The sequence below is a fragment of the Mus caroli genome, unplaced genomic scaffold, assembly GCF_978045245.1.
Source record: "Mus caroli unplaced genomic scaffold, Mus_caroli_1 scaffold_10, whole genome shotgun sequence".
Lineage (NCBI taxonomy): Eukaryota > Metazoa > Chordata > Mammalia > Rodentia > Muridae > Mus > Mus caroli.
This window is the reverse complement of record NW_028227265.1, coordinates 50,464,263-50,488,342: the sequence shown is the minus strand read 5'-3', so window position 1 is coordinate 50,488,342 and position 24,080 is coordinate 50,464,263. Positions and strand designations below refer to the sequence as shown.

General features: G+C 44.5%; 1 protein-coding gene across 2 annotated transcripts in view; it reads right to left on the bottom strand.

Annotated features, from left to right (window-relative positions):
- Nucleotides 1–8,447: 8,447 nt before the first annotated feature.
- CUNH4orf51 (chromosome unknown C4orf51 homolog) overlaps nucleotides 8,448–24,080 on the bottom strand; it is a 37,555-nt gene continuing 21,922 nt past the window's right edge. Inside the window, exons 3-7 of one of the 2 annotated variants that reach the window (XM_021170750.3) lie at nucleotides 17,810–17,871; nucleotides 14,000–14,083; nucleotides 12,451–12,523; nucleotides 11,538–11,611; nucleotides 8,448–8,782 (exon numbers count right to left, since the gene is read on the bottom strand). In XM_021170750.3, coding sequence (XP_021026409.1) covers nucleotides 8,675–8,782; nucleotides 11,538–11,611; nucleotides 12,451–12,523; nucleotides 14,000–14,083; nucleotides 17,810–17,871 — 401 coding nt within the window. In that variant the 3' untranslated portion in view covers nucleotides 8,448–8,674. The remainder of the gene's footprint in view (nucleotides 8,783–11,537; nucleotides 11,612–12,450; nucleotides 12,524–13,999; nucleotides 14,084–17,809; nucleotides 17,872–24,080) is intronic. The other variant, XM_021170751.3, reaches the window with a different exon arrangement.

Below are 24,080 nucleotides of genomic sequence, written 5' to 3'. Positions count from 1 at the left end.
GAAGAAGGTATATCCTTTTGTTTTAGGATAAAATATTCTGTAGTTATCTGTTAAGTCCATTTGTTTCATAACTTCTGTTAGTTTCACTGTGTCCCTGTTTAGTTTCTGTTTCCACAATCTGTCCATTGATGAAAGTGGTGTGTTGAAGTCTCCCACTATTATTGTGTGAGGTGCAATGTGTGCTTTGAGCTTTACTAAAGTGTCTTTAATGAATGTGGCTGCCCTTGCATTTGGAGCATAGATATTCAGAATTGAGAGTTCCTCTTGGAGGATTTTACCTTTGATGAGTATGAAGTGTCCCTCCTTGTCTTTTTTTGATAACTTTGGGTTGGAAGTCGATTTTATTTGATATTAGAATGGCTACTCCAGCTTGTTTCTTCATACCATTTGCTTGGAAAATTGTTTTCCAGCCTTTCACTCTGAGGTAGTGTCTGTCTTTTTCCCCGAGATGGGTTTTCTGTAAGCAGCAGAATGTTGGGTCCTGTTTGTGTAGCAAGTCTGTTAGTCTTTGTCTTTTTATTGGGGAATTGAGTCCATTGATATTAAGAGATATTAAGGAAAAGTAATTGTTGCTTCCTATTATTTTTGCTTTTAGAGTTGGCATTCTGCTTTTGTGACTGTCTTCTCTTTGGTTTGTTGAGGGATTACTTTCTTGCTTTTTCTAGGGCGTGGTTTCCGTCCTTGTCTTGGTTTTTTTCTGTTATTATCCTTTGAAGGGCTGGATTCGTGGAAAGATAATGTGTGAATTTGGTTTTGTCATGGAAAACTTTGGTTTCTCCATCTATGGTAATTGAGAGTTTGGCTGGGTATAGTAGCCTGGGCTGGCATTTGTGTTCTCTTAGGGTCTGTATAACATCTGTCCAGGATCTCCTGGCTTTCATAGTCTCTGGTGAAAAGTCTGGTTTAATTCTGATAGGCCTGCCTTTATATGTTACTTGACCTTTTTCACTTACTGCTTTTAATATTCTATCTTTATTTAGTGCATTTGTTGTTCTGATTATTATGTGTCGGGAGGAATTTCTTTTCTGGTCCAGTCTATTTGGAGTTCTGTAGGCTTCTTGTATGTTCATGGGCGTCTCTTTCTTTAGGTTTGGGAAGTTTTCTTCTATAATTTTGTTGAAGATATTTGCTAGCCCTAAGTTGAAAATCTTCATTCTCATCTACTCCTATTATCTGTAGGTTTGGTCTTCTCATTGTGTTCTGGATTTCCTGGATGTTTTGAGTTAGTATCTTTTTGCATTTTGTATTTTCTTTGATTGTTGTGCCAATGTTCTCTATGGAATCTTCTGCACCTGAGATTCTCTCTTCCATCTCTTGTATTCTGTTCCTGATGCTTGCATCTATGGTTCCAGATTTCTTTCCTAGGTTTTCTATCTCCAGCATTGCCTCACTTTGGGTTTTCTTTATTGTTTCTATTTCCCTTTTTAGGTCTTCGATGGTTTTATTCAATTCCATCACCTGTTTGGTCGTGTTTTCTTGCAATACTTTAAGGGATTTTTGTGCTTCCTCTTTAAGGTCTTCTACCTCTTTAGCAGTGTTCTCCTGTATTTCTTTAAGTGAGCTATTAAAGTCCTTTTTGATGTCCTCTACCATCATCATGAGATATGCTTTTAAATCCGGGTCTAGTTTTTCGGGTGTGTTGGGGTGCCCAGGACTGGGTGGGGTGGGAGTGCTGCGTTCTGATGATGGTGAGTGGTCTTGGTTTCTGTTAGTAAGATTCTTATGTTTGCCTTTCGCCATCTGGTAATCTCTGGAGTTAGTTGTTGTAGTTGTCTCTGGTTAGATCTTGTTCCTCAGGTGTTTATGTTAGACTCTATCAGCAAACCTGGGAGACTAGCTCTCTCCTGAGTTTCAGTGTTCAGAGTACTCTCTGAAGGTAGGCTCTCCTCTTGCAGGAAAGGTGTTCGAACCTGCCTCCTGGTAGAAGTTGTGATCCACTCACAGAGGTCTTAAGATCCCGTGGAGGGTCCTGTTTATACCTTACGGGTGTCGGCAGACTCCATGCCCAAAGTACCCCTGTGCTTGCATGGACCGGAAGGGACTTATGTCCGTGATCAGGCTGGGTTTTCTGCGTCCCTAATTAATGCAGTCTCAGGTTCTGCACAATTGGATTGGAGCAGCAACTGTGTTCCACTCACCAGAGGTCTTAAGATCCCATGGTGGGTCTTGTGGGTAGCTTGCGGGTGTCAGCCGACTCCATGACCTAGCTACCCTGGTGCTGGTAGGACCAGAAGGGACTTGTGCCCCTGATCAGGCCAGGTTTTCTGCTTCCCTAATTAATGCAGTCTCAGGTCCCGCGCAATTGGATTGGAGCAGATGCTGTGTTCTACTCACCAGAGGTCTTAAGATCCCGTGACAGGTCTTGTGTGTAGCCTGTGCTGCACCTTAGCTACCCCGGTGCTGGCCCCAAATTTGGTTTCTTTAAAAACTCAATTGTGCTATGTGGATATGTTTTTGTTTTATTCCCAGGTGTGGGATAAGAGGCTGCTTCATAGCACATGACTGTGATTGTCTCATACGTTAGCAGGGGTGTGATCTTTGCCAGCTGCAGATACTTTAATTCTGGGGACTTTGGAGAGGGTATAAATGCTGGAGACAGAGGGCCTATGGTAGCTGCTGCTCCTCTTGCTGGCTCCTGCTGGTTCCTGCTGGTTCCTGCTGGTTCCTGCTGGTTCCTGCTGGTTCCTTCTCCTGCAATTGCTGGCTTGTAGGATTGCTGGACTGCTGAAGTTTGTAAATGTCCCTGGGTACTCCATGCCCCTAATCAGCAGAAGTAGCCTAAAGAAGTCTGTACCCCCATTTCCATTCTAACCTTCTCTCCTACCTAGTGTTGGGGGAGTAAGGGTTAGAAGGGTGGTAGCTATGGGAACCCAATAAAAAAACTTTAAGAAAAGCCAATAGGGGCCTGGATAATCTATTGAACAAATTTTCCATTGTAGAAAAGTAGGCACCCAGAGAAGTCACAGAGCTTGACCTTGATTGACAGCCTGCTCAGGCCTTAAGATTTTATTTCTGCTTTGGCTCATAAAGACTAGAACACACACACACACATACACGAGCTCTACCACTGTATATGGAGTCATCTAGGCAGGACCACACTAAACAGTACTAAATACTAACCAGGCTACAGTGGAACCTTAGAACACCCAATTCCATTTCCTCATTGTACTAAGAAGGCATACTGGTGTAGACTTCTCACCCGAGTACTCAGAAGGCCGTGGCAGAGGGATCAAGAACTCCAGAACAGCCTGGGTTATAGAGACTCAGAAGAAAGTCGCCTGGATTTGGAGGGGGAAGTAAAATAAGAGAGACAATTCATGAGAGAAAGGAATTTGCTTAATAGTAAAACCAGTAACAATTATTTGTACAACTCACGTTAACTCAAAGCAGTCTTGGAGATGAGTCTCAACACGAAATCACAAAACAACCTTCTCACGTGTACGTTATATATCATATGTAGTATGTATTTCATGAAATATTACACGACCAATTCAGGTTTTTGTCCTCCATGAAACACTAAAGGGAAGAGGAAATTTTAATGTGTATTCAAAGATTGTTTTAAAAATTGGCAGAGGGCTGGAGACAGCTCCAGTGGGTAAGAACACTTGATGCTCTTGCAGATGACTAGAATTCTGTTCCTAGCACCCACATCGTTGTGGCCCACAACTCCCTGTAAGTCCAGTGCAGAAGGATTTGTCACCTCCTGAGGCCCCCCTGAACACCGTGAGCAAGCACACAGACATTTACATATACGGGTAAAAATTTTAAATCTTCTTTAGCTCTTTTTCTTATTAAGCTAACAAAAATCCTTCCCAAGACTCATTTTTCTCCTTTTCTCTACAACTCCTTAAAATGCTTTCCTACACTGAGGTCCACAGTCTCCCCGGCCCCCTCTGCTGTGTACTTTATGACATAGATCAGTACTTTACGACATAGATCAATGTAACTTTCTGGTTCCTTCCTCCTTATCCAACATCCACACCAAAGACAAGCCCAAGCCCTCAACTTAGAGAGCCTCGTAGTCCCAAGGGAAATAAACTTCCAAAATGAACAGGCACACACCATTCTCATGAAACTCCAGAATACCAGGAAACAGACACAGTCCTTCAAGGTGCAGCAGGATTCTGAGAGACTCTTTCCAAACGGTGGGATTCTAATCAGCAAAAGACTATCAACCACAGAAGTTTCCAGAAAAGAACCAGGCATGGAGTAGAAATATTCAGAAAAAAAAATAAATTCAAATGAATTGATTATCCTCTCTCCACTGTCCTACATAGAAGGAAAAGAGAACGAGAGAGAACTTACTCCAGCAAGAAGAGTGAACCTTACAGCACAGTGTGCATAAGAGCTGAGAAGGATCATATTGTTACTTTATTTTTATAATTAGAAAACAATCTTTTCCCAAAGCCTGGGGAGAAGAGGTGGGAAAATACAATTTAATGTACTACCTTTATTTCTTTCCACTTTTGCTTTGTACAATATGACATTACTACATATAAAAATGCTTTCAGATTGAATGTCGGGAGCTGAAATGACAGAACCCACAAAAAATGTGCTTTAAGGGGGAGCCATATTTGGAAAAATTTTTTCCCGTTAAGACTTAGAAATGCGGTCCCTGATTCTGACCATATGCTTCTTGGTGGGAATCGTCTGCCTTGTGTCAGCCGTCGTGGCAATGTCAGTGACTCTGGGAAAAGTCAGCTGTAGACTATCGGGGTTTTTTTTTCCCCTCCCAACAACTTGGACTAGATTCTGGATTGATTGGCAAAGGTAAAAATGAAAAAAAAATATTTCAGACCATCTGATATGCTCAAAAGAGTCTGTGGATGTCTGTGAAGTTGGTGGTCCTGGGGTGTGGATGTCTGTGAAGTCCATGGTCCTGAGGGCTGTCTCCCCCGCCCAGGTGTGGATGTCTGTGAAGTTCGTGGTCCTGAGGGCTGTCTTCAGGTGTGGCAGTGGAACTTCATCTCTGCCCAGGAGTTGTTTATGGAAGACCTCAGGCTACACCAGGTTTCTGTTGAAAAACTCTCAGTGCAAATGCCTATGTCATATGCCATGAATTTAAGGCTTGGAATCTCTCACTTGAGCCTTTTTACACCATCCCTCGTGCGTGCCAGAAAAAAGAACAGTTGCCAAAAAGCAGACATTTTCCTGTCTCTAAAAATAAAACTCTGGCAATGCTTCATGCCCCCTGTGCCAAGACCTGGTTCTACCCAGGATAAACAATAGAAGACCAAACTGACACAAGGCAAATACTGGCCCTAAAGCAGGCCTGTGACTGGCAGCAGATGCTTAGGCCAGAGCATTTGTAGCTGTAGACCTAGGGCCCATATCTCCACCCGGATGGTGGACAGCTGCTAACCCCAACCCAGGGCCAGGTGGCCAAGAGGGAAGGCCTCAATTATGCTAGAGGTTTTGTCTCAACTGAGGTCACAGAGTCCTCGCCAAATCCTGCCCTCAGAGCTCTGGAACTGAGTGTAGGCCGCTCGATTGGCGTGGGGCACAGGGAGCTCCTAAGAGGGGACAATTCCCTGTGCACCTCCCTGCTTTTGCCCTCTAGGCCCAGCTGAGAGCCCTCCCTGTGACAGCAGTCCCAACAAAACCACCCTAGCGAAAGAATACTATACTAGCAACTGGCTTTCCTGTTTGAATTCTCTCTCAGCTCTTCAGATGCCCCTGTGGTACACATTCAAGGGCCTGTGCTTTGTCATGACAGTTCAAGTCTACCCTCCATCGGTAACTTGGCTTTTTGCTTCTTTGGGGATTTAGGAGGGCTGAGAGGAGAGGAGCAGACCTAAATGTAGCGAATATTCAGAGGCATAATCACTCCATAAACATGCTTCAGAGGGACGGAGTGCAGGGCTGATCCGGATGACAGATGTCACTCACCCAAGTGTCACATCTTAAAGAAAGCTGAATGGGCCCATTTTCCAACAGGACTGGAGTGACGCCTGTTCACACTATAAATATTTATGAAGTCATCATTCTTAGACTGTAGTTTTTCCAGGTAGGTTGCCTCTGATGACAAAGTTAAGCAGTGATTTCCCTGAAATTATGGACTAGTCAGCAGAGCTTGTTTGGTGGATATTTCACAGAATGGGAAAGAGGAGAAGGCAATCAAGCCTCCAGTCCGTGCAGCTTCTGCATGTGGAAACCTCATTATGTCAGTCATTCTCATTTGAAACATGACAGCCTTCTCAGGAGTGAGGGACACCACTTGCTTCTACACATGCAGAGGTAATGAAGAGAGGCCAAGATGACCTTACCGTCCGATTTCAGCCCCCACTACCACCCTGCTAGGAGGGACCTTCTTAGTACTCTTAGCCTGTCTCTTAGTAACACACACAAAAAAGTGTACCTCACACCATCCCTGCTCATTTAAAAGGAATTCTGAGAATGTGTGGATGTCTGCCTAGGTGTCTCCCTGAATGTTTATGCATAACGCATCCCTTGAGCTGGTTGCCCTGACTGCTGAGGAATGATGCCCGGAACCCCCTCTCCTGCCCCACCATGGGCAAGCTTTTCCACTTTCTGCTCCCAGGAGCAGCCTTACACCTACCCCCCCCCCCCCCTCTAACCAAGGCACTTCAGCCATCCTAGAGACTTAGAACTCCCAACCACCACCCTCACCCCCAACACACACATTCAGAGAGAGAGAGAGAGATCTTGTCACTTTAAAGCCTGCAGGTTGTTAATCTCCTGAAGGCACCAGTGCACTTGGCAGTCTGCTAAGCCTGCCTCTTCCTGGAGAAAAGGGTGGCATTTTGCCTAAAATGTGTTGTCCAAACCTCAGGGTAGCCCTGGCCCTATCACGTGGATCTGCCCCTCAGGGAAACGTTGCTGATCCTTTGGCTCCAGCCTGGGAAGCCTTTTACAAAGTGAGTTACAGGCTGCATTGACCACCCTATCAGGGGAGAGCAGGGCTGCCATGTATGGTCTGTGCTCGGTGCCACCCACCTCTCATGTCACTCCTACTGTTTTTGCCAGGACAGCCTGAGTCATGAAACTCAGCGCATTCCTTAGGCCTTGGATCGTCTTTCCTTGTTACTACTTCGTCTTTGTTTTACAGAGCACCTGGTTTCATTTTAAAATCCCAAATAAAATCCCCCGGCCAGGGTGGGGGTGGGAAGGGAACAGAAAGAAAGCAAAGGAAAAAAGGGAGGGAGGGAAACCTAGGCTGGTGGTGGAGACAGAGGAAAAACAGGACTGCTACAAGTTAATTCCTTCTGACCAGAGGCTCTGTCGCTGCCTGGAAGTGCCTGTGGCTGGTCCCCTGCTGCTTCCCGTACCCGCCTTTTTCCAGTCTCCTCAATAAACGGACTAATCTTCGATAAACCTGAAGGAACTTTCCAAATACAGCACATTATGAGTCCTTAAATCGGCCTGTCTCCTTTATCTTGTACTAGAAACCCTAATTCACTGCGTGAGTCAGTATTTTTCCATAAGCTAACTTTTTTTTTTCTGTTCTGTTTTTTCCTATGGGGGTAGGGGGAGTCAGGGAAGAAGGCAGTCTGCATAGAAGGCAGACTCAGCCCTCCTGACATGCTGCTGGTCACGCTGAGTTTCTGTGGCCAGGTTATTTCTGTAAATTTGTCTGTAAAGCTGTTGACATTGATTTTTAGAATGGAAACAGAATTCTAACAAACTCTGGCTTGCATGTAGCAAAAACTGAACACTGGGGCACTAAGAAAGCCTTGCCGTGGATAAATGCATCCTTAGGAGTGGTGATGCACAGTCACTGGGGCATGGTCCTTGGGTGCCAGCCTGGGCGTCTGCCCAGAGGTCCCCTCGCTCTGCCTGCACAGGGCAGACTGTTGGAGGCTCCGGAGTGGCCCAGGGCTGCATTTTCAATGCACGGTTCTGGCGAGTTTAATGGAAACCATATGAAGGGTTCCCGGGAAGCAGACCAGATGGCTCCCAGCGAATGTATTTAGCCCAACCTGGGGCTAAAGGAAAAAAACATAATAAGGGCTGGGTCCTGGAGGTGCGGCTAGGGGGTTAGGGTGCGACGTTTGTATTTCCTGTTCAACAGGAGCCGTGGGTTGGGGTGCAGGCTGGATCGGGGCCCGGAAGCGCCGGGTGGCAGAGGAATGGCTGCCAGCGGGAGGGAACTATTCCGTGGCCTTGCTCCTTTTTGCCAGGTCCCTTGGCGGCTCTCGGGCAGGGCAACCACACGGCTGCGAGGGGACCCCGCTAGGGCAGATGCGGCGGCAAGAGGGAGGCGCAGGCCCATGGGCGCCACGGAAGGCGGAGCCGGCTGCAAAGCCAGTTTTCCCTGAGTGGAGGGAAACGCTACAGGCCTTCTGGGTCATAGCACAGGGAAAATAGAAAGGTCTTTCTCTGAGGTAGAGGACAGGCTACATAACTCTGGAGCCCACTAAGGTGGAGGTTATGATATCATTTGTGAGGTTCTAACAGCAGAATGTGAGCCTGGGCACTTTGTAAAAGAACATTAATCATGTTTATGACAAACCCCTTCCCCATCAACGCACGTGCGTGTGTGCGTGTGCACACACACACACACACAGACAAGAATAAGGGAGGAAGCCCAGGGAAGTTTCTAGCAAGATCTTCCCTATGTGCACAATCCATCAAAGCCTTCTTGGATCTCCTGTCTCAATGGCTTAACACAGACACTAGGTACGGCTCTGGGTCTGTGGCTTCTTTCTTGAAATCACTTGAATTTGCGCCCTGAGCTTCCACTGGTATTGGAGGAGAATCGATCCGTCCCTGAGTCCTCCGAGGAGCCCAACTTGCTTTCATAATCCCATTGTCGCTGAAGCTGGAGGGAGAAAGGGTTCGATTGTCAACACTCGCTCATCCACAAAGATTAGTTCCCACAAAAATAGGAATTAAATTGCCTCTTTCAAACTAGACATCACTCATGAGCAGGGCCTGGCATCGCTTTTGCATTTTCTTCCATCTTAAAAAAAGTTAAATAAACCCTTTCTGTTTCATATATTGTACCTCAGTCAGGAAGGACAGATCAATAAGCAAGATGGATTTAAAAAGACAAGAATTCTAAGAAACGCTAAAGACTCGGTCTCTTGTCTCGGCCCTTTCATCATCCTCCATTGATAGGAACCCTTGCTATGCTTTCCCACTTCCAACCAGCAGGCAATCCTGGGTGTGAGTTCTCTGCTTTTCAGTCCTATATCATGACCCTCTTCAAGTCAGGTTCCACGAACCTGAAGAATTCAAAGAGAGTTTCCAGTGGAGCTGGTCACCAAGCAAATGTTTTTAACCCTAAGAATTTTGGCAGCCTGGCAAGAAATGGACAATTCTCAACCTGGTGGCTTTTGCACCTTCCCCTAAAATATCAGTACCTGTTTTAAAATGTTTTAAATGTGGGGAATGGAGGGACAGCTGCTCTTCCAGAGGACCCAGGTTCAATTCCCAGCACCCACTCATATCCACCTGTAACTAGATCTGCAGACTAGAGCCTTCTGGCCTGGGAGGGCATCAGGTACAGACATATGTACATATAAAAAATGAAAATATTAAATGTTGCTTTACTCATTAAAGCCATGGTTTGGTTTGGTTTGGTCAGGATTCTGGCTCAACATTAGTCAGATAACTGCCCCATGTTTATCGAATGTGACAGGGAAAGAGGAGGGGAATGGGGGGGGATGGTTTTGGACTGTTAGTACATCACAATAGAATGTATGAAAATGGATTTAGGGGAGGGGTCAGGAGAGGAAGACAAGTGTCCCTCAGTACAGCTCTGACACTGATTGGCAGTGAAATTGCCTGGCACCCGTGCAACTCCACGCAGCAAGAACGAATTATTTAATTGTAGTTAATCATTCCCTTAGACAACTCCCAGGAGGAAGCTGCGACCAGCACACTTTCAGGAAATCATCTTCCTTTCCCAGAAGTGAGCCCCCTCCCCCACCCGAGAAGCAGGTCCATGACTGACTGTACAGGAACTTTCACTAGACCCACAGCTTCTAGGTCCTGGCATCTTTCCTTGCGGTGCTGCCTTCTAGTGCGCTGGCATTCCCTAGATGCTAGAGTGAATGCTTCATTCTGGAAGGCTACCATTCAAATAGGCTTAGCTGTCTGCGACCCAAAGAAAGCCGTCCAACCCTTCCCTGTTAGCTAAATTTACCAGGTTCATTTGGTGACCCAGACCAGCCTATTCAAAGTGACATGTGTGTATAATTGGTATTCTTGTGACAATCTTAGGTGCTACTTGAATGACATTAAAAAAAAAATTACTGACCAAGTTATTTTTTTCCCTAACACATGTAACCAGCATACCGAACTCATGACATCACACATTTAATTACTTAGCATAAAGCTAAGTTGTTTGGATTCAACTTAAAGAGAGGCTCTAATAAAATTGTATGATAGCAAAAAAATATTGCTTTATTTTATAATAAATGAAGTTGGTAGGGCACATAGAAGAAATAGAGAATTGTGTGAGAGCCCTCTGTGTGTGTGTGTGTGTGTGTGTGTATCTGTGCTCATGTGTATGTATGCTCATGTCTATATGCATGCCTCTGTGTGCATTATGTGTGATGTATGTGTTCATGTGTGTGCCTGTGTGTGTTCCTCTGCCTGTGTTCTTGTATGTGCATGTTCATGTGTGCAAGTGCACACATACATGTTTGTGCATTTTGGGTATTCATGTGTATATGTGTGTGTGTTTGTGGGGGTTAACATGTGTTCCTGTGTGTGCCTGTGTGTTCATATGTGTGTGTACATGCCTCTGTGTGTACCTGCCTCTGAGTGTTTGCATGCCTATGTGTGTATGTGCATGTATTCTTGTGCCTGTGTGTGTATGCTTGTGCGTACCTGTGCATTCACGTGTGTGTGTGTGTGTGTGTGTGTGTGTGTGTGTGTGAACAGGTATGCATGGGCTTGTAGAGATCAGAAAACAACCTCAACTCTTGATCATCAGATGCCATCTACCTCATTCCTTAAGATAAGGTCTCTCCCTGGCCAGTGAGCCTCAGGGCGCCCTTCACCTGCCTCAGCTTCCTTAACACAAGGAATCCGGAGCTGGTGCCACCACCACCAGCTTTTTTAATCTGGGGATTGACCTCAGGTTGCCTGTGCTTCCAAGGCAAGGTCCCTCTTCAAGAACTCTAAGGCATAAAAGAGACCTTGTTTTAACATCCTGTTTAAAAGTATTGGGATTTGAGGTAAGAGTCCTGCTCAGGGGAAGCCATATCAGGGAGAGTGGGGACAATAGACACTGGGACACTCAGCACACAGGGTGGGTCCTAGCAAGGCAGGATTATCTGAGAACTTAATGCATCCATCTATCACAATAGGCAGATCCCAAGAGCTCCCTGACCCCATGACATGACGGAAGCTCCCATCCCCAAAGCCTGTCTGAAGCCTGTTTCCTAAACAACAGACAGGACAAGACCTGAAGTGATCCGGGCCCCTCATATCAGAACAACCCACCCTTCAGCAGATTATAAAGGAAGGGGTGCTCTTATGCAGACACTAAGAACCCCTCCACCTCTGCAGTGCCACCTGCAGATACACCCAGTACTGAATGGCAAAGGGAACAAGTTTCTCACCCGTTTCAGCAGGGCCTTCCCTCTGTTCCTGTAACTCATGAGGAGCTCAAAGCCTGGCTTTTTGGGCTGCATACCTAGAGTGAAGAAGATGACACGTTCAGTGCCTAAGAGCTTATCTGAGCGATGTCTGCTGCAAATAAGAAGGAAAGCAACTGGCATTTTGTTTTCTCTACTGAGGGCTGAACCCAAAGTCTTACACATGAGCTACATCCCCTATACTTCTTTCTTTCAAGTTTTGATGGTGTGTTGTTGTGGGTTTTTTTGGTTTTTTGTTTTGTTTTGTTTTTTGAAACCGAGTTTCACATAGCCTTAGTTGACCCTCAACTTCTGTCCTGATTCTTCTTGCCTCAGCCCAAGTGCCAGGGTTATGGGTATTAGCCACATTCTATGCACTGTTCTCTCTTCTCTCCTCCCTTTCCTTCCCCTCCCACCTTCTCTTCCCCCCACCCCCTTTCTCTCTCTGAGATAGTTTCTTACTGTGTAGCCCTGGCTGTCCTGGAAATGATTACATAGACCAGGCTGGTCTTGAACTCACAGAGATTGGCTAGCTTCTTCCTCCTGAGTGCTATGGTTGAAGGTGGGCCAAGGCTTCACTTGAAACTGGCTGACACTCTGAAGCACTTTTTAAATCAGTAGTTCCAAACTCTCCCTCGGTCTCCCTCAGCCACAGCAGTAGCAGTCCCCACAAGGCTTATTCTCAGAGCAGCTGAAAGGCAAATGTGTCGGCTGCATGCTCCACCCCTGTCATATCTGATCCTACTCTCTCTGCTGCTAAGACTCATAAAATGAAGTGGCAATGTGGGTGTCAGCAGGAGGCTTTATTAAATGGCCTCTGACCCTGGAAAGCACAAAAACAGCAGAAGGAGGTAACAGTCAAAATAAAAACTGCAAGTGGATAGGAAAAGCAACTTACTGGGGGACATACGGAGGCCTCTGTAAGCTAGAAATGTTGGACAAGGGACTTCAGAACCCCAAATCTGATGAGCCTGGAGAAGAGAGAATTAGGAATTAATACCAAACAAACCAGGGATGGGTACATAGCTGAGATCCCAGGACTGGGAAGGCTGAGACAGGAAGATTCTGAGTTTGAGACCAGCCTGGGCTACACAGCAATGCTATATCTCAGAACAAACAATAGAACCCCAAACTGGCTAAGAAGATCAGTCTGTGTGCGAAATGCTCTGAGCTCAGCTCCACAGTACCCACATTGTAAAAACAAAACACCACTGCCACCGACAATACCACCATCAACAACAAACCCATGGTGGGGGGGAGGGGGTGTCTATAACTGTGCTGATGAGGATGGGTCAGAGGGTGGGGGAGGTGAACAGACACAGGCCATACACACATGTACACCTGTACACTCATATACCATACACACGTTCAACAACAAAACTGTCTCACAAGAGTAAACAAGTAACAAAATTCCTTTATCAGTTGTTTCCCCATCCTTATCAAATGACATCTCGATACTGCGATCAGATTCCACTCTACCAGGCAATTACAGTAAAATGAAAGACAAAACTTGGGAAGTCCTTACAGCTGAAGCTAAGCAAAGAAGACCAATCCTAGTCTGTAAATAGCTTCTAGAAATCCCCCCAAAGCACCTATCCCAACAGGAACATGGGCAACGGCAATACCCAGTCACGTTTCATTACTCATGGATTCCGTACGTAGGACTTCACCTACTTGATGAATCTGAGCTTAACCTTGAGGTTAATGCAGCTCTCTTGAGGTCACTGAGCAGCATGCACAGAATGGGCAACGTGGATCACCTGCCACGTGCACTTGCGCCGAGGTGGAGCACAGCCAGCGCAGCCTTATATGTTCTCTCGTGGGTAATTAGCTGTCCTTTTGCTGTCTCCTTAGAACTCCATTTTCTCTTTTTTTGTGTGTGTTTTCTCATTAGAGATCTTAGTGTCCATAAGCACATGAAGTTAGTGGTGTGCCTCACAGGGAAGAGAGCTGTGCTAACGAAGCTCTACGTTAGAGCCACTGGCTCAAGTTCAATGCTAGTACATTTACATATATTTAATAAAGAGTCCTTGAACAGAAGCATACACTTAGAAATTACTGCGTTGATTTTTTTTTCTTTGCAAGTGTTTATAATACACTTTACTTTTTAAAAAATAAAAACAAAACTAAAATGTTTCAGTTTGATAAGTTGACAAAAGTGTTGTGACTAGAGGCATAGAGAACCCAGACTTCACCTCTCCCATAGGAGCAATGGATTGCTCTCTGTTAGTGTCCAACTCTGCTTAAAAAGTGTGGCTTATGTAGAAGAGAATCAACTATTGTTACTAAAACAACCACAAAACCAATAAACATGAGGGAAAATATCAAAGAAAAGCAAAGAAAGTGCAAGTATCTCCATCTATCACATTAGAAAACATTAAGGTTATAGTTATCTTCATTAACACTTGGGGGAAAAGCCCCCACACTCACTATGTTCCCCAGGTTACCCTTGAACTTGTGATCCTCCTGACTTGGGCTCCCTTGAGTGCTGAGATCACAGCATGTCCCACTAGGCCTGGTTTAAAGCAGGTCTGAGAATATAGGAAAAGAAGCAATGAGGCTAATCCAGGAGAAGGAACTTAGCTGTGAAAAAATTAAGCTGTGCTTAATTTCCAACCCAAGAATTTCACTTCTGGGAATGCACTAAGGTGAATTTACCATTGCATAGATGCATTTTCAACTTTTAGTTATCATAAAAGTTTATAATAATTATAAATATAAAACTTAAATATCTACCAAATAAAAACAATGAGAAAAAAGAAAAAGAAAATGGAAAAAATGCTAAATGCTTGCAGATACAGGATATTTTAAAATTGTGATGTAACCAGTCAGAAGAATGTGTTCATTAGCTAAAACAACAAATGGTCATGTTAACAATGAAAGATGCCCATAAAATATTGATATATAAAGACAGATTAAAGAGGATAAGATCCAATATAATCTGGTCAATATACTGGGCACACACTTATGTAGGGACATATGATATGTACATGCAAGCGTATTGATTTTCATAAAAAGTGTAACTAAAATGTAATTTTTGGGTACCTCAGAGAAAGAAAGAATTTCCCATTGTCTTAGGGTTTCCATTGCTGTGAAGAGACACCATGACCAAAGCAACTCTTATAAAGACAATCATTTAGTTGGGCCTGGCTTACAGGTTCAGAAGTTCAGTTCATTATTACCAAGGTGGACGCATGGCAGCATGCAGGCAGACATGGTGCTAGAGAACGAGCTGCGAGTTCTGCATCTTGATCTGAAGGCAACCAACAAACACTGGCAGCGAGGAGGAGGGTCCCACCCCCACAGTGACACGCCTCCTCCCACAAGGCCACACCTCCTAACAGTGCCACTCCCCGAGCCAAGCAGATTCAAACCACCACATTCCATTCCCAGGCTTCCATAGGCTTATTCAAACACATGAGTCTATGGGGGCCATACCTAGCCATAGCATAACACAAAATACATTTAGTTCAACTTCAAAAGTCCCCATAGTCTATAACAGTCTCAACAATGTCAGAATTCCAAAGTTTAAAGTCTCTGCTGAGATTCATCCAGCAAATGAATCTTAACTGTCAAAAGGCAGATCACACACCTCCAATATCACAGGATACACATTAACGCTCCAAAATGGCATTAGTGAGAAAATACTGGACCAAAGCAAGACCAAAAACCAACTGGTCAAACTCCAAATTCCATGTTTGATGGCAAAGCACTCATCAGATCTCCAACTTCTTTTATCCTTGTTGACTGCAGCACAAATCTCTTTGGCTGTTTCCACTCCCTGTTTGCAGCTTTCCTCAGCAGGTATCCCACAGCTCTGGCATCTCTAACATCTTGGGGTCTCCAAGGCTATTTCAACATTAAGCTTCTTGTTCCAATGTCTGGGATACACACATGATCTTCTGGGCTCCTCCAAAGGGCTTGGGTCACTTCTCTGCTCTGCCCTCTGTTTCTTTCCAGGGTTCAGTTGACTCAACTCCACTGCTGCTGCTATTCTTGGTGATCATCCCACCTTATTGGCATTTCCAACTCACTGGAATCTTCCACTGCAACTAGGCTTCATCAGTAACCTCTCATAGGCTCTCTTCATGGTGCCAAGCCTCAACTTCTTTGCATGACCCATTCAGTCCTGGGCCATCACTGCAACTGAGGCTTCACCTTTATCAATGGCCTTCCCTGGCCTCTCATGGTACCAAGTCTCAGCTGCTCTTCATGACCCCTTCATTCCTTCAAAACCAGTACCACCTGGGAGATTCTTAAACATTACTAAGTTCAGCTGCAGCAAGAGTTATAACCTTGGACCTCAAGGTTATATCTCTGGAACCCAACTTCTTTGTGCTCTCAAAAAAACACTTCCCAGGAGATTTCATCTCAGTGATGTTGTTTTCTTCTTAATCACCACTAATTTCTTAGCTCCAGCTAACCAGTGTCAATAATCCCAGTAGTCCCTTCTATTTTTTACTCTAAAGCCAGAGCCACATGGCTGAAGCTGCTGAGGTCTACTGCTTGCTGGAGCTGGGACATGGCCCTCTTGTTCTATTACACTATTACCAACTTTCTGTTTTACAACTCTCTTACTGCCTAAATCCTGGAAATTTCTCTGCAGATTGATCTTGAACTCACAGATCTGCATGGCTCAGTCTCCTGAACACTAGGATTAGGAGTGTGTACCACCAGGCCTGAACTTAATGCTTTTCTGGAACTTGCTCTGTACAATGCTATCCTTGAACTCAGAGATCTGCTTACCTCTATCTCCTGGGATTAAAGGTGAGTAGCACCATGACTGGATCTATGCTTTTCACTATAGATCTTAATCAAGTTGAAAAATGAGAATAGCCATCACAATTTATCCCTTGTCAATTTGACATATAATCATATCTCCTTATGTCCAAATGAAAAAAACCACCAGGTCATAATAATGCCTAACATTATAAAACTCTCCCTCACACAACTGCACATGCTTAAATTTAGCTTGGAGCCTTACCCTGAGGTCACCACTCCCTTAATTTCACTCAATATCCTTGAACAAAGAATTTAGCTTCATTCCACTTCCTGTGTCCCTTTATTCTTTGAACTCTACATTTTGTATTTTTTCCTTCCTAAGCTTGCTATGCTTGATAAAAATGCCTTTCATAAGAGTAATGCAGAGGACAAAGTCTATGCTGGACCTTTTTTTTTCTTTCCTTCTTTTTCAATGCAATTAATATCTTTATCTTATCCTTAGGCAGAATTTTTGGACAAGGACAAAAACCAGCAACATTCTTCACCCAAACATCTTAAGAATGATCTCTGGAGTTCAAATCACCCTCTGCACCAATGTCTTCCATATTCCTACTACGGTGGCCCATTAAATTTCACCTAAAGCACTTCATAGCTTTCCAAATCCAAAGTCCCCAGATCCACAATCCTCAGAAGATAAAAAAAAAATTAAGAAAATTAAAAAAACAAAACCAAAACCAAAAAAACACATGGTCTGGCCTATCACAGCAATACCCTAGTCTCTGGTACCAACTTCTACCTTCGTTAGTGTTTCCATTGCTATTAAGAGACACCATGACCAAGGCAAGTCTTATAAAGGCAATCGTTTAATTGGGGCTGGCTTACAGGTTCAGAGGTCCCAACCATTATGATCATAGCAGGAAGCATGGCAACATAAAGGCAGTCATGGTGCTGGAGAAGGAGCTGAGAGTTCTGCATCTAGACTGGCTTCCAGGAAGTTAGTAGAGGGTCTCAAACCCCTCCCCCACAGTGACACACTTCTTCCAATAAGGTCACACCTAATAGGGCTACTCTCTATGGATCAAGCATTCAAAACATGTAAGTCTATGGGTGCCAAACCTATTCAAATCACCACATTCCATGCCTTGTCTCCCATAGGCTTGCTCAGTCCAACTTCAAAAATTCCCCTAGTCTCAAACAGTCTCAAACTTGCATAGAAGCCCAAAGTGCACAGTCTCTTCATTGTTTGGGAATTTATAATGAGGGGCAAGCTGATGTGTGATTATTGCCACCCATGGAAAGGAGACAAAATGAGGTTAGTGATAAGGTCTCAATCTGGCCAGATGCTTACAGTTGGTAACCTTGGCTACCTGAGTATCCCCTGATAGGAAGACACACACATAATACCCAGAAATAACTGTTTGATGAATATTCATCTTCAGAACTCATCCCCTTTGTTTGCCTTTTTATGAATAATGTACAATATTCAATCTCTTGCTTGCACTCTCCAAAGGTTCTTAGGAAGAGTCAGAACATACCACTTTGTGCTTGATGTTCAGTGGGCTGTCCCTGGAGGGGCTTGCTATATCAGGGAGTCTTCCTGTGTGCAGAAGAGGAGGGGAAGGGTATGAAATGTCTTAGTTATACAACTACTCCCACACTACACAAATTTCCCGTCAGCCCTTGACCAACAGATTAGTAAGAGGCAAACTTGTGGCTGGCATTTAAATTCACAGCAAAGCTTCAGCAGCTCTGAGGAGGGACAGGCATTCTCATGTCTGGGACATTCTCCTGGGACACTGTGTCATCATTCCCTCCTCGTAGAACCAGAGGCAAAACTGTGGCTGGCAAGGAACATGAGACTAAGCTGATATGAAGGCTGCACTGTCCCTGAACCTTTTGAGATGTTCAGGGGTGGTTTATAGCTTCCACACTCTGCACTGACTCACTTCACCACACCTTTGAGTGGTTTTCAGCAGGCATACTGAGTTACACAACCATCAGCCATGGCTGTAACCCACAGAAAGCCTTGTTTTCTTCAGACTTTCTGAAGGAGAACTGTGGGCGCTCATCTTCTGGAATATGCTTGACTATTCATTTTTCCTGCAAACTCACAGTTAACAAAAGATTGCATCTTAACCTTCACTTTTTAATTAAAGGTGTTTACTGTTACCCTAATTTACTAGCCTCTGTCCATCTCTGTGCTTCTTAGGTGTAGAACAAGAACCAAGCGGAGATGCATTGCTGATGAGGCTACCTCAGTAACCTCTAGCAAACGATACCTTCAGAAACTGGGTCCTTAACTACTGTGCTACCTTCACACCACACACACTTGGTTTCAACTGCAGATTGTCAAGAAGGCAGATGTAGACTTATACACATAACTGTGTTGGAGACACTCCAGTTTGGAAAGTTTTTTTCCAAGTCCTGGTACAAGTGCCAATGATGTTTGTCATTCAGTTTTCACCAGGCAGGTTGGCCATCCATCTCCTACATGATTTCCTTGAAACTAAAATGAAGGCTCATGAGCAAAAAAAAAGTCCCGATGGGAGATGAAGATAAAGTGCTGTCTGTTTTGTATGTCCTTTTGGGAGTACTGTGTATAGTGTATGTACTCAGAGGATTGAAATTTAAATATGTTAATAATTAACCCGTTCTCCTTGAACACCTCGTAAGGATTCAAAATGACTGCTTTAAGGAGTTAAACGTCCTTCTGAAGATTTTTCTGAAGGACTTTCACCAGGCTTTCCAGAGTGTCTCAAGACCACCAGGCACCGCTGTCTTAGATATTTGTTAGCCATTGGGGCAGATGGCAGATTTCTGAGACTTGGGCATTCAGTAGTATGTATATGATTGGTAAAGTTTTAGGCTATAATAGTATATGGTTATACATGAAAGCATTCTGACCTCCAGAAGACACATACATGCATGCATGTAGAAATATACTTTAATTTACTCCTAATAGCACAACAAAGAGCCATGGCATGTATTAGCACACAGACATTCAGGCAGGTGAGACCAGCCGACCAAGGCACTTTCTGGTGAGCCAGAGAGCCTGAGCTGGATCCTGAGAACCACACAGCAGGAGAGAAAACATTCCCGAAAGCTGACCTCTGACCTCGATGTGTGCACCGGGGTACATGCTCCTCCCAATAAATAAAATGTAATAAAAAAAATAGATTTTGGAAATTCTGATAAAGCAAAATGTAATCAGTTATAAAGTTCATCAGAGAGTCCTGGAATTGATTGTCATATTCTTTCAACTTTTTTTTATTACATTATAAATAAAACATTCCTTTATTTTTATTATTCCTTAATAAAAGAGCTGTTGCCATATTTTAAAGGTGGCTAACATCAGCCACAAAAAATTTAGGAAAGCCACGCATGAGCAGTCTCAAAATGTTCTCGAGCTATAATTAAACACAGACCCAAGAACAATGCTTTATCTTTCTTGTCTTCGGTTCTGTAGCTCCAGCCTCTATCTGGGGCAGACCTCTGGCCTCCTCACACAGCCTACCCAAGTCAGTGCTGCGTCCACAAGAGAGTGCCAGCTTGACACTCTCAGCAAAATCAATTGCAGCCACCCCTAGGCTGTGCTATGCTTCAACTGGAAAGCGTACGAAGTCACAGATGGCATCTTGTGACCTTCTTAATAACAGGCTTGGCTGCCAAGGCTCCCTTGTGTCCAGGCTCTGTGGGGATTTGGAAACCGTTGTCATACACTTGAATATTTTCCGGCAAACATATTTAACTATTTATTCATCCATTTCCTAATTTAAACCAGGGAAATCAAAACAGAAAACCAGAATCCCTAACACCTGGAAGGAACACTGCTGTTTCTGAGTCAGAAGACCCATCCTGGGATTCTTTAGGGCCTGCTGGCAAGGGTCTGCCATAGCTGTCAGCAGCAGCATGGTGGGGACCTCAGTTCTGGGCCAAGAACCTGTCACTCTGCCCAGATTGATTGGTGGCCAGTGCTATACTTTTTATTTCTCTTCCTCTGTAGTTTAAAAGAAATGTAGTTTTTTTTCTCACAACAAAGCATGCAAATTAGCCAGAAAACAATGAATTCCTAGTGTTGGAAACTTCCTATGATCTGCTAGATTACACCCCAAGTCAACTGAGGAGGCCCTGTGGCCAGTTCAAGTCATTTGTTCTCTGCCTTGCACATCCTAGGCAGTCAAGGCTGTCAAGTTCACAGTGGGATGAGACCTGAGAGGGAGGGGCCATGTTAGGAGAAGAGAGGACACGTGCAACCGAGACTATTTCCAGACCCCACAATACACCTTGTCATTGTTAGTGCTGACAAGCAAACAAAGAAGGTGCCATGAGAAGCCGTGCAGGCTCCCCTGCAAAGCTTAGTGGGAAACTCTCCCCCCCCCAACCCCAACAGACATTTAAGGGCTTGTATCAGATAGGAAGTGCTGAACTCTGACATACCAAGGCTTATTGACAGTAAAGGCAACAGCACTCAGGAGCCACTAGACGCCCACCTTGGTGAGAAATGAAAGGTCTTTCCTACACCTCGGGCCCCAGCAACCCTCACAGCATCAGCAGTGAATCTGCTCCCTTCCCTTCTCGGGCCAGATCACAGGCACCGTCACTTTTCTACTATAAACGTGAATGTTCCATGGTTATCTTCTGTCTGATGAATTAGTTACTTTTCTGTTGCTGTAATAAAAATATTGTATCCAAAGCAACTTAAGGAAGAAAGCTCATTTTGGTTTGTGGTTCCAGAGGGAATCCATTTGGGGAGTGGGGGAGGTATATCCTGTGAAGGCAGGAGTTGGCTGGTGACATTGTTATACATACACAGGAAACAGACAGGAAGTAGGAGGAGCCGTGAAGCCTTACATCCTCAGGTGACATACTTCTTCCAGGAAGGCTGCACCTCCTACAGGTTCAGTAACCTCCAAACAGTGCTACCAGCTGCAGACCAAGTGTTCAGATACGGGAGCCCATGGGAAAAGTTTCTCATTCAAACTATCACAGTGAGCTGTCTGGTCCCTATGTGCTCAGTGGCATCTCATAACACAACAGTCCCCATAGTCTTCAACAATCTCAACACTGTTAAAAGTCCAAAGTGTGTTTTGAAATGCAAAGCAATCTATTAACAGTGGCCCCCCTGTTAAATAAAAAGCAATTTGCATGCTTCCGACATGCAATGGGACAGAGTGTACATTCTCATTCCAACAGGGAAGGGTGGGGGCTTGGTGAGGAAAGACTGAACCAAAGACAAATAATCATAATCAATCATAATCAATAATCATAATCAATCATAATCCCCAGCAGGACACACACGGAGTCCTGAGGCTCCGTGTTCATCAAATAGGGCTTCAGTTTCAAAAGGCTTAGGATTCCTCTTTCCCTCTAGCTTGCTAGCTTCCTACTTGTGATCTCTTTCTCTCTCTCTCTCTCTCTCTCTCTCTCTCTCTCTCTCTCTCTCTCTCTCTCTCTCTCTCTCTCCTCTCTCTCTCCTCTCCTCTCTTTCTCTCTCTCTCTCTCTCTCTCTCTCTCTCTCTCTCTCTCTCTCTCTCTCTCTCTCTCTCTCTCTCTCCCTCACTGCTTCTTCTGTGCAGAACTTTGTGACAGACATCTCATGGACCTGGCATCTCCAGCATCTTGGTGTGTCCACCATGTCCCAGACTTTGCTTTTACACCTGCACATTGTGGCCCCCCAGGGGCCACTCTGACCCTGGCACATGTTGGCTCACCTTAGGGTCTCTCTAAAACTGCACAGAAAGAATCCATAACCTCTCCAGTCTTTCATCTTGTCTCCCAAACCAATACCATGTGGATGGCTCTTCCCTTGGGCTGCCAGCTTGGAATGTGCTCTTCCCGGTGTGAACAGCATTAGCATCAGCTTTTGCGTGCCTTTGCTTTCTAGGACCTGTCCCCGAAAAACACATAGTTTGGCTTTTCCTTTCACAAACTGGAGCTTTAGCTGCACAGCATCTTGTCCTGCGGACACCTTTCCTGTCATTCTAATGCAAAGCTGGAGGCTTTTCTGTAATGTGCTGCCCTCCTTTTGCACTGGACTTTCAATGATATCAAGCTTCTGGAGTGTTCATTCATCTCCAAATTGCACATTTTCTTTCCTTTCTGCCAATATTTTGCTCCTTTTCATGGTAGATCTGTACGAGAGGAATCAGCACCAGCAGGTCCACACTCTGTTATGCTCTCTTGAAGCTTCTTCCACCAAAGAAATCAGTCTGCTAGCTTTTATTTTAGCTTCAGGCAAGTTCTTAGAACATGGGCAAAATGCAGTTTGCTTATTTGCCAAATAATGGCCGCTATAGCACTATTTATAGAGTTCTTGTTCCCCTCTGAAGCTTCAGGTGCTGGGCCTTCCTATCCACATTGCTCTTGGTACTATTTTTCAGCATCCCACATGAATGCCCCATTGGACACTGCTTACAGTATTCAGTAGATTTTCCAGTCCTAAGTTCCAAAGTCTTCCACATTCCTCAACCAACAGCAAAATAGTGTCAAGTTCTTCAGAACAACAACCCCAGTTTTAGTACCAACCTTTATTCAAACCATATGTACATACGTTGCACATTTAGACTTTGCCCAGCTTCAGTCCATTTAAGAACCTAGGACAAGAACTGCATAAGCAGTACTGTGGCCTGCTCAGCCACTGCATTTACAGTGTTACCACTGTTACGTGGGGTGCTAAGAAAGTATCATTGTGTTGCCTTGTCCAGCATTAATATGAGAGGTGGTGCCTAGTTTTACTGCTTGACATCCGTAGAGGCTAGAAATCTGAAAAGAAATGAAAGAGGGGTGGATGGGGGGGGGAGAACTTGGAGGGGAGGAAAGAGGGGAAACTGCCTCCTGGATGCAACAATAGAAAGAATAATAACTTAAAAATGAATAAAGAAGACAAACAGAAGAGAGAGAGAGAGAGAGAGAGAGAGAGAGAGAGAGAGAGAGAATCATTGTGGGAAATGGTAGAGCCAACAATAACCACTGGTGGCCAGTTGTAGAGTATGTTGTATAAGAGTAAAGACTGGAGAACATCAACTCAAGGGAAGGCCTGTTTTGGCTCTTATTTCAGTGTTCCATTCCATGGTGGCTTTTGCCATTGCTCTGGGCCCATAACGAGACAGAAGAACATGCAATAAGACGTATGGAGAAGCAAAGCCATGAGGCAGTCAGGAAGCAGAAGTGAGAGAAAACCTCAGCTAGGAGCTTCCTCATTTCATTCCTCCAAACCCTCAGCTTTCATGTGGTGCTGACTAAACTCAGTGAAGGCATTTCTGCCCCACCTAAGCTCAGCTGGAAAAGTCTTCACAAACACACCCAGCAGCCTTCTCATCTAATCTCTTAGGCGGCTCTCAATCCAATCAAACTGACGATCAAGACAGACGATCACAGAGGGATTCTGCTTTCCCTTGAACTCTGTGTCAGACACTGAAGATTCACGACAAATACTACAAGTTGTTGGCTGCAAGAAGCTTATGTTTTAGAGAGACAAAGGTGCGCAAACAGAGAGAAAGGTAGAGCTCAGATAATTGTGTTCCTGAAAGAGCAGTGGGCGAGGGTCCCGAGGCAAAAGCTGGCTTGGTGTTTGCACATTTTCAAGTGAAGACAGTATAGCTAGAAGACATTGAATAAAATGAATAGGAAATATGGGGTGGCACTGGGGCCACATCCTCATGGCCCTTCAGGCTTCGGTAAAGGAAGTATGCTTTAACCCAAGCAGGAAACAGAGAAGAAATGTCATCTTCTTCGTGTATTAGTATATTCCTGTGTGGGAAAAAGACTAGGTTGGCAAGACATGACAGGCAAGATGTTTTTGTTAGT